An 8,962-nucleotide genomic window follows, 5' to 3' on the forward strand; every position below is an offset into this window, starting at 1 on the left:
AGTTTTCTGTCCACCAGATTCAAACCCGTTCGGTTTTTGCACTTGTCATCTCACATCACACGTCTTCTCTCGCTCGCTTCTCAAAATAAATTCACAATTTTTCGAAAGTTAATTTTTAAAAACTTTTAAATTATGAAAGTGGTAGAGTCTAACGACATCGAAATGGCGGATGCCACCGATGGAAAGACGGTGGAGCCGGAAGTGAAAAAAGATCCTGACTTGCTGACAATTGAAGGTTTGTTTGTTCATGTTTTTAATTAGGTTTTTGGTGAAGTGAAATTAAATTAGTGTTCCAATTTATTTAGACATCCGGGAGCAGGTAAAACAGTTGGAGAAAGCTGTGTACGGGAAGGACTTTCGATTTACGCTCCGAACGCTGCGTTGTCTTCCAAATACGAGGAGGAAATTGAACTCGAACGTTTTACGGAGGATTATTGTTGGGTATTACACCCACTCAGCGGATAAGAGGGACTCCCTTTGTGCCTATTTGGCTGAGGTAAGGCTCAGCAATTAGAGGAAGTAAAGGCAAACGGGTTGGGTAATTAACGTTTATGTGTTTATTTTAGCCAATGGACACGGATGCTGCACCGTCTCCACGAACATTGCGGTCAGGACGGTCCACCAATACTCCGCTGATTCCGGAAATTGATGCGTATCTACACCTCTTGGTCCTCCTGTATCTACTGGACAACACGAAAACGGTGGATGCCGTCAAATGCGCTGGTAAAGAAGGAGAACTTATTATTAGAACTTATAATTTTTATGCGACATTCAAACTGGGTGGAAATTTGATTAATTTTTTGTCATATATTTAGAGCATCTCATGCAAAAGCTAAAAAACCACAATCGTCGGTCTCTGGATTTGATCGCTGCCCGGTGTTACTTTTACTACTCTCGAGCATATGAATTAGACAGCAAGTTTGATCAAATTCGGCCTTTCTTGCACGCAAAGCTTCGGACTGCAACTTTGAGGAACGATTATGAAGGACAGGCTGTTCTCATAAATTGTCTGTTACGGAATTACCTGCACTACAATTTGTATGATCAGGTTCGTTGCGAATTTTCAATTACTAATCAGATTGAACTCGTTGGACTTACTGCATACTAGTCACGAAGTTGACTAACACTGACGTTATTAATATTTTGCATATAATCTCAATAGGCGGATAAGCTCGTGTCCAAGAGTACATACCCAGAGACCATGGCCAGCAACAATGAACTTGCTCGCTATCTATATTACCTGGGACGAATTAAGGCAGTCCAGTTGGATTACTCGAATGCTCAAAAACATTTAATGCAAGGTTAGCACAAGACATACACGCCATGTTTCATTACATTTATTATATATGAAGTTATTAAAAAAATACAAGTATGGTGCAGTTAATATTTTAAACTTTCTCTATTTACTTAAAGCACTGCGGAAAGCACCACAACATTCAGCAGTCGGCTTTAAGCAGACTGTTCAAAAGTTGTTGGTTACAGTTGAATTACTTCTCGGAGATATTCCAGAGCGGTCAATTTTCCATCAGGCACACTTGAAGCGCTCGTTGGCTCCATATTTTCAATTGACGCAAGGTTTGATTTGATACTTTACATACTTTTTAATTTTGAAACAATGACTAAAGTATTATTTTTTAAATATATAGCTGTACGTCTCGGAAATCTCAGCATGTTTATAAAAGTCCTTGAAGAGTATCAAAAGCAGTTTCAAGAAGACAGAACTTTCATTTTAATCCAACGTCTGAGACACAATGTAATCAAAACCGGTCTCCGGGCTATCAGCACCAGCTACTCTAGAATTAGCCTGGCTGATATTTCCCAAAAATTGGTTCTTGATGCGCCAGAAGATGCGGCCATGTAAGCGTCTTTTAATTAAAATAATAGCATGATGAAGCATTTTCATCATTATTTTTAAAATTTTTGGTTGAAGCGTCGATACGACGATGAATTGATGTTTGAAAAAAATTGGCATAAATGTACAACATGATTTGAAACTTGCAGAAAAGCACCAGGGGAGGATGCAGAATTTATTGTCGCAAAGGTATACTTGCATTTCTGCATTTCTCACTACAATTCACTACAAGTGCATATATAATAAATCTCAAATGTTCTCTTGTTAGGCAATCCGGGACAGCGTAATTGAAGCTGGAATTGACCACGAGGGCGGATTCATGGCTTCTAAAGAACGAACCGACGTGTACTGCACGCAAGAACCCCAGCTCGCTTTCCACCAGAGGATCACGTTCTGCTTGAACATTCACAACCAAAGTGTCAAAGCGATGCGCTATCCGCCCAAGAGCTACAACAAGGATTTAGAGTCTGCAGAAGAACGGAGAGAACGAGAACAGCAGGATCTGGAACTTGCTAAAGAAATGGCAGAAGATGATGACGACTTCGTTTAAATCAACACTTAAGAACCCGATTATTTAATTACATATAGTTCATAAAAATAATTTTTAGCATCATAATATGCAAAAATTTGCAGTTTTTGTAAGAACAACTCTACCATAAATAGAGACTCAAAATTGTCATAAGTATGTACGAATATTATTACGGGCTACGGTGGATATAATACTGTAATTTGAAACTCTTGTAAAGGTTGGAAATTAATAAAATATCTTTTTAAAATGATCAACTATATGATTTTAACACTGATTAGGGCATAGTGCGAAACTACGGATTGCAAAATGTATGCAAAGTTATCATAAATTGCATTGCATGATCACATTCTCTGCACTGGCGGCAGGGAAGAAACTTTCTCTCAATCCCTATTTCTCTTTCAGCTAAAATATTTTAATTTTTTCAAATACTTGATTGGTAATTACCAGGGCGCATAAACTTTTTGTTGTCCGTGGTTTCTCTTAAGGGGGTGATGCAGGGATGAGCATTTTTTCAAAAAAATTAAAAAATTAAAAGTTCGGGAATTGCATGCAATTTTTCCATGAATTTGGTTGTCAACCACATATTAGAAACGAAATAAATAAATCTTGTCTTGGTCTTCATCTCTGAAGATGAGGAATAATGTTCGACAATTGATAAGATCCGTCAAGTGGATGACCAGTGGGGGCCATATGGGTCGGGTGAAGCCCGTGGTGCAGAATATTATCATTTGTAAAATTTGGTTGACAACCAAATTCTCCTTTAGATCCATGGTTTCTTCCTTTAGATCCATGGTTGACAACCAAATTCATGGGAAAATTGCATGCAATTCCCGAACTTTTAATTTTTTAATTTTTTTGAAAAAATGCTCATCCCTGCATCACCCCCTTAAGAGAAACCACGGACAACAAAAAGTTTATGCGCCCTGGGTAATTACGTTCAAATTGTGCAAAATTGTGTAATTGTTTCAAAGGTAAAACATGGCTGCAGGAGCTGGCAACTTTCGTCCCGTGTTGAGCGCTGTGAATAAGGTGACCTGACAAAACTTTAATTGCAAATTACAGGATTTTGACTTGAAACTTTGAAGTTGATTATGTAATGTAAATTATAAATTTTTATAGATCTTCAGGTCATACAGCGCATTGCCAACAACTTCGACCTTAACCCACTCAAGATCGTATGCTAATATTGTAAGAATTATATATATGAAGATTGTGAATGTCATTAAGTTTAATTGTCTGAGTCTGATCAACATAAGATTTTGTTTGATATTATTTTTGCTTTTAGCAAGCACCCGTTTCGAAACCAGAAGGGAAAACGACATGCACCCTGATTCCTGGCGACGGAGTTGGTCCAGAGATGATGGCCGCAATGCAAGAAGTCATTAAAGTAGGTGGCATATCGTTACACATTTGTGCATATTTATTTATCGTTAGTTATAGCTATGCAATAATTAGTGGTGTTTGAAGGTGTACTTTTTACGCTTAGATAATCGAAGTTAGATTAATTATTGTAAATATATTGTCTCTAACAATAATTCATTGTTTCAGGCTGCAGGGGCTCCCGTCGAGTTTGAACAGTACTTTTTGTCGGGTATAGTTATAGAAGTTTTAATTTTAGTTTGTGTAACTAAACTAAACATCTTGTTCGGTTGCAGATGTGCAACGACTTCTCAGCTCTAAGTTGGACGATGTTGTCAACAGCGTTACAAAGAATGCAGTTTGCTTGAAAGGAATTCTTGCTTCTCCAGTAACTGGGGACTTGACATCAACAAATTACAGGTTCAGATCTGATTTGGACCTCTTTGCTAACGTGGTGCACATTAAAAGTCTCCCAGGCATTAAATCGAGGCATAAGAACATTGATCTGGTCATTGTTCGGGAGCAAACGGAAGGAGAGTTTTCTTGTTTAGAGCATGAAACTGGTAATAATCATCAAAACAAATATACCATTTGTTTCATCATTTACCAAGCCAATGTCGTAATTTCTTCCGTAATTTTATATAGTTCATGGAGTTGTAGAATGTTATAAAATTGTAACCGAAGAAAAGTCGCGCAGAATTGCCAAATTCGCATTCGACTATGCCACCAAACACGGCCGCAAGAAGGTTACAGGTGACTAATATTTCAAGAGATAAACTATTGTAGCTGTTTCGTTATAAAATTAGCGTATTATTGTATTTTTCAGCTGTACACAAGGCTAACATTATGAAACTGGGAGACGGTTTATTTTTGAGGTGCTGCCAAGATGTGAGTCTGATTTAACCAGAATCATTATTTTTTTAAAATCATGTGCATGACATTAATGTATGAATGTTTTTTGTGTATGTGCAGATTGCTAAACTATACCCGAAAATCCAATTTGACGCCATGATCATTGACAACTGCACGATGCAAATGGTATCAAATCCTCATCAGGTAGGGAAATGGTGTCAAATGCAATTTAATTTATTGGAGTTTGGATATATAACAAATTGATAACCTGTGCATGTAAATAGCAGGGTAAAATTCATGTTAAATCAATCATCAATCAATTAATTAAATAAAACAATGACTGAATACCACACTGACTGAATTGAAATACCAATAAGTTGAATTTATGATTTGATGTTGTTGTAGTTCGATGTCCTTGTCATGGGAAATTTGTACGGATCAATCCTCGACAATATTGGAGCTGGTTTGGTAGGAGGAGCTGGTGTGGTCTCGGGAAGTAGTTATTCTCCCAACGCTGTAGTTTACGAACCGGTGAGTATTTATTGGATTTGAAATACATGTAAATACTTTGAAACTAATTTTTATTGCTTACTATTTCAGGGTGCAAGACACACTTATGCTGAAGCTGTGGGTAAAAAGTAAGTCATAACTTGGATATGTAAATAATCAACTTAACCATATACGTTTTTCTCTTTATATTGCAGTGTGGCCAATCCGACCGCGTATATTATAATGGCTGCCAAGATGCTCAACCATGTAAACCTTCAGTACCACTCACAAATGATCTTTAAAGCATTGGAAAAAACCATTAAGGCAGGAAAATTTCTGACGAAAGATCTGGGCGGGCAATCCTCCACAGAAGAGTTTACTTATGCCGTCATCAATGCCCTTACACCGTTATCGGCAAAATAGAGACACAAACACCCAGCGATGCCCATTCTTGTCAAATCAAGCCAAATATTGCTTAGATAATAATATTCACGCCAAGCAAAATCTGTTTGTCTTAGATTTAGAAAATAATATGGCACGTTTAAAGTTGGTATATATACTCTTGTTTCAGGAATTATCGCAAGTCGATCGAAAATTTTGATGATACTTTGCAAAAACATTGTAGAAAATTCGAACCGTAAAATTGATAACTTATTGTCAAATCAAAAAGTATTCTACCTTCGAAAGCATCAAAACCTGTGTTGCAAAAAAGTCTAGTCATATTACACACAGCACCGCATCTCAAATCCTCTTATTTAATACTGCACCTGAACAATAGTATTTCCTTTCTAGCACTCTCACCGAATTCAAAGTGCAATTGAACCGAAACGAGTGCGTTCCTCTTTAGCTCGACCTTAATAAGAAATCTTTGACCTTTCACTTCCTGTCGAAAACTGTGAAGTATCGACAATAATTTAAAAGCAATCAACTCTACAAATAATCGTGATGTTGTTGTCGTTTGTAGTGTCTCGTTTCAATCACTAGTGAAATAATTTATCAATGGTGCTGTTATCGAGAATAAAAAATAATATGTTGTATGTATGTATTAAAAACGAAATGTAGAGCAAATTGTTAATAATATGTCACGATTTTAACTTGGAAATTACAAAAGCCTTCATAAATTATTTTATTATTCTCCCTATTTCATAACAATACGCATTTAAACCAATGAATTATTATGCCTAAAATAATAATAACATAATATGTCTGAAACTTTACATTACATACACTTTGTCAGCCTCCGAAAAGCTGAACACTTTCGATGTCCTGGGACAAATTACTTTTCCGCCGTTCGTGCGAGCCATATCCTGCAGGGAGTGAGTCCCATACACGAAACCGCTCGGAAGAACGAGGGGAGGATTGTTTTCGTTCAATGGCTCCCCAGATATGGCACAAACCAATTGACTGTGGGCACAATGGGCAAAAGGCAAGTTATTTGCGAGCGTGGACAAAGGATCTGTGCAAACAGGACAATTTGGATTCTTGGTGGTAGGGCGATAACATTGTGGCGTTTTTAGAGAAGCCAATCCAGCTTGAACAACGGCAGCTAGTACGGAACTTGAAGAAAGTTGATACAAACGGGCATGTTCTTGGCGAAAATGGGTGACGAGATGTTTCCAGCGGTCAGGGCTGAGGAGTTCCGCGTATGGCGTTAGGGCTAAACAAGCCAAACAAATTATCACTTATCCCATCTTTGCATATAAATAGTTTACTAGTTAGATTTATAAATGTGGATTTACTTGTGGATATGGGAAAAGCGAGTAATCCCATGCACTTTTTCACGGCAGCGATGTGTTCAGGTTCAGAATCGGCGAGATATTTCCTAGCATGCTTCACAGCGTCGCCCCTCTTTCCAGATCGAACCAATTCAACAAATTCTTGAACTAGTTAAACATGTTATTAATTAATTAAAACAAAATTATAGACATTGCTAATTGCTAGAAATGTAATACTTAATTTATAGTAATTTAACATCTCTTACCACGAATCTCAAGTTCCAGCGTGGATTTGATTTTTCTTAACTGTTTCAGAATAACCAACTTTAGCTTATCGATTTTGAGAATACCTTGAGTATGCATGTATGATCTAACCTTGGACTTGTTCTCATAACACCAGGCCACCATCCTCCCAGTCTCGTGTCGTTGAAGAGATTCTTCGACTTCTTTTGCGGCCCAGAAAACCTATGTTGAGTAATCAAGAATTTTAGAGCACAGCTAATTAATTATTCTAAACCTTTAGGGGTTCATTTTCCTTTACCTCGACATTCGTTAATTCTGAGATGGTCAACTCCTCCGAGAGCATTTTAGCAGTATCATACATTCCTTCTCTGAGTAAGTGGTCAACTAGCATCCTGTTCAGTCGAACGCGTTTCCATTGTTTCTCTTTGGTATCCTTCGTACTTTTCCCGTACGTGAGCGGAGGGGTGATAACTTCAGTCGGGGAGGAGACCGATTTCAAATGGCTCGTTCTCTGTTTCACGGCTCGAGCAGCTTTAAGAAAATTATAAAAAAAGTAAATTACATGCAGTTTTATATTTTGGTTTAACAAGAAACTTGTATTGTTCAAGACAATCCTATATTTTTGTCTTGAATTAATATTTTTAATAACATTTCTAATACAAGTACCTTCCAGCTCGTCTTGAATACTTTCTCCGGCCTGAAACACACAAATACTTGGATATTAACAATTTCATTGAGATTTTTGGATTATTGAATTATTTCCAAAATTTCGTGTACCTTTCTTTTCAATGACCCCAACCTGTCCACCAAGGCCCCAAGAAGTTTTGCTACATCTTTTCCCTTCGGGCCTCGATGATGCCCGTGTTGCTTGTTGCTCTCCGACTCGAAGGATGACTTATCCACAGAATTTGAATTGCTGTTGCTGTTACACTCACTAATATTGTCTTCGAGAAGCATCGTCTCGGAGTCGCCACTCCCACCCAAACCGATCACGTCACCCAAACCACTTTCGGAAGATGGAGCGAGCAAATTCAGTCCGTCCCCGGAATTAATTTCCTGCTCAGAATCCTCGTCCATAATTATGGGGTTGTTGGCCATGAGGGTCGTCGTGGTGTTGACTATTTGAGAAGATGGGGGCGAATCCATGGCGGTGGTGGAAACCGTTGGTGAAATGGAAATGGGGGGAAGATCCGCCAACAATTTCTCAATTTCATTTCCTGCCTGCGCCACGTAGGCAGCTTCACGGTCCAATACTTTTTGCGTAGCTCGGAATTTTTTGTTGAGCACTTCATAAGGAACCTAAAATAAAATTTACCATTCTGATGTGATATAAAAATTCTTACAAAGCAACATTAAACATTTGTTTAAGAAACAGTTAACAATTTTTAATTTTTCTTGCCTTCAAGGTGACGTGTTCCAACGTCTTTAGTTCTGACCCAGTGCTCATCTTTAGAATTGGTTTGTCTTGCACTGGTAACAGTGGTAACAACAATAACTAATTTTGTTAAATTAGCAATGCTAAAAAGTAAATTAACACAGATATTTCGATTTCTTAAACTATCCTCAATCTTGTAACTTTTCTACATTCTGTGTTATGTTCGTGGGCTGATAAGAACACTTAATTTATGTTTTCTAATTATAAATTAGATGGACGAAAGACTAATTTTATAGTGAGTAAAAAAATCTACAAACTTCCATTCTACGGACTGTACAGAGTTGACCAAGTCATCTCTGAAGTCTGATTACACGACGTAAATAGAAAAATAGCAACTTTTGGGGCGAATTGATGCGATAGAATATCTTTCATATTTTATTGATGCTTTCTTTCCGACATGATCATCATCCATGACTATTTGAATTATCTATTTATTTGAAGATATGCAGATAAGGTCTTGCCTTTTAAATTGTGCATTATGGGATTCA

At 37.5% G+C, this 8,962-nt stretch overlaps 3 protein-coding genes across 6 annotated transcripts; 2 read left to right on the forward strand and 1 right to left on the reverse strand.

The window, feature by feature from the left end:
- The first annotated feature begins 44 nt into the window (after window positions 1–44).
- Window positions 45–2,631, forward strand: LOC110849243 (probable 26S proteasome non-ATPase regulatory subunit 3). Its single transcript, XM_022096637.2, has 9 exons — window positions 45–235; window positions 306–496; window positions 567–723; window positions 816–1,048; window positions 1,163–1,301; window positions 1,414–1,575; window positions 1,647–1,857; window positions 2,002–2,041; window positions 2,121–2,631. Exons 1-9 carry the CDS (start codon window positions 133–135, stop codon window positions 2,400–2,402), a joined length of 1,518 nt encoding a protein of 505 aa, XP_021952329.1. The 5' UTR covers window positions 45–132; the 3' UTR covers window positions 2,403–2,631.
- Window positions 2,632–2,714: 83 nt separating this feature from the next.
- Window positions 2,715–6,179, forward strand: LOC110848241 (isocitrate dehydrogenase [NAD] subunit beta, mitochondrial). Of its 4 annotated transcripts, none has more exons than XM_022095408.2 (12): window positions 2,715–2,817; window positions 3,353–3,410; window positions 3,501–3,569; window positions 3,667–3,768; window positions 3,930–3,972; window positions 4,037–4,303; window positions 4,386–4,493; window positions 4,567–4,628; window positions 4,713–4,796; window positions 4,998–5,123; window positions 5,193–5,230; window positions 5,297–6,179. In XM_022095408.2, the coding sequence occupies exons 2-12, from the start codon at window positions 3,360–3,362 to the stop codon at window positions 5,502–5,504; spliced, it is 1,158 nt and encodes a 385-aa protein (XP_021951100.1). In that variant the 5' UTR covers window positions 2,715–2,817; window positions 3,353–3,359; the 3' UTR covers window positions 5,505–6,179. The 4 variants fall into 4 exon arrangements, with proteins under 4 accessions (XP_021951100.1, XP_021951099.1, XP_035707124.1 ...); XM_022095407.2 differs by having other exon boundaries at window positions 2,740–2,817; window positions 3,327–3,410; XM_035851231.1 differs by having other exon boundaries at window positions 2,740–2,817; window positions 3,345–3,410.
- On the reverse strand, window positions 6,168–8,836 carry LOC110848239 (E3 ubiquitin-protein transferase MAEA). The gene is made up of 8 exons (XM_022095406.2): window positions 8,439–8,836; window positions 7,817–8,338; window positions 7,706–7,736; window positions 7,338–7,570; window positions 7,172–7,261; window positions 7,063–7,102; window positions 6,821–6,964; window positions 6,168–6,738 (listed from the first exon to the last, which is right to left on the reverse strand). The coding sequence occupies exons 1-8, from the start codon at window positions 8,484–8,486 to the stop codon at window positions 6,296–6,298; spliced, it is 1,551 nt and encodes a 516-aa protein (XP_021951098.1). The 5' UTR covers window positions 8,487–8,836; the 3' UTR covers window positions 6,168–6,295.
- Between the last annotated feature and the right edge of the window lie 126 nt (window positions 8,837–8,962).

Source organism: Folsomia candida, unplaced genomic scaffold, assembly GCF_002217175.1.
Source record: "Folsomia candida strain VU population unplaced genomic scaffold, ASM221717v1 Fcan01_Sc004, whole genome shotgun sequence".
In the NCBI taxonomy this organism is placed as follows: domain Eukaryota; kingdom Metazoa; phylum Arthropoda; class Collembola; order Entomobryomorpha; family Isotomidae; genus Folsomia; species Folsomia candida.

What these genes read in the sequence shown, in the direction of transcription:
- LOC110848239 (XM_022095406.2), bottom strand. Translation starts at nt 8,486, where the DNA reads ATGAGCACTGGGTCAGAACTAAAGACGTTGGAACACGTCACCTTGAAG. An exon ending in TGGGGTCATTGAAAAGAAAG is followed by an intron (nt 7,737 to 7,816) that starts GTACACGAAATT and finishes TGTGTGTTTCAG; the next exon opens with GCCGGAGAAAGTATTCAAGA. An exon ending in GCTGGAACTTGAGATTCGTG is followed by an intron (nt 6,965 to 7,062) that starts GTAAGAGATGTT and finishes ATGTTTAACTAG; the next exon opens with TTCAAGAATTTGTTGAATTG.
- LOC110849243 (XM_022096637.2), top strand. Translation starts at nt 133, where the DNA reads ATGAAAGTGGTAGAGTCTAACGACATCGAAATGGCGGATGCCACCGAT. An exon ending in GGATGCCGTCAAATGCGCTG is followed by an intron (nt 724 to 815) that starts GTAAAGAAGGAG and finishes TCATATATTTAG; the next exon opens with AGCATCTCATGCAAAAGCTA. An exon ending in CAGAATTTATTGTCGCAAAG is followed by an intron (nt 2,042 to 2,120) that starts GTATACTTGCAT and finishes TTCTCTTGTTAG; the next exon opens with GCAATCCGGGACAGCGTAAT.
- LOC110848241 (XM_022095408.2), top strand. Translation starts at nt 3,360, where the DNA reads ATGGCTGCAGGAGCTGGCAACTTTCGTCCCGTGTTGAGCGCTGTGAAT. An exon ending in CAAGATCGTATGCTAATATT is followed by an intron (nt 3,570 to 3,666) that starts GTAAGAATTATA and finishes TTTTGCTTTTAG; the next exon opens with CAAGCACCCGTTTCGAAACC. An exon ending in CGGCCGCAAGAAGGTTACAG is followed by an intron (nt 4,494 to 4,566) that starts GTGACTAATATT and finishes TGTATTTTTCAG; the next exon opens with CTGTACACAAGGCTAACATT.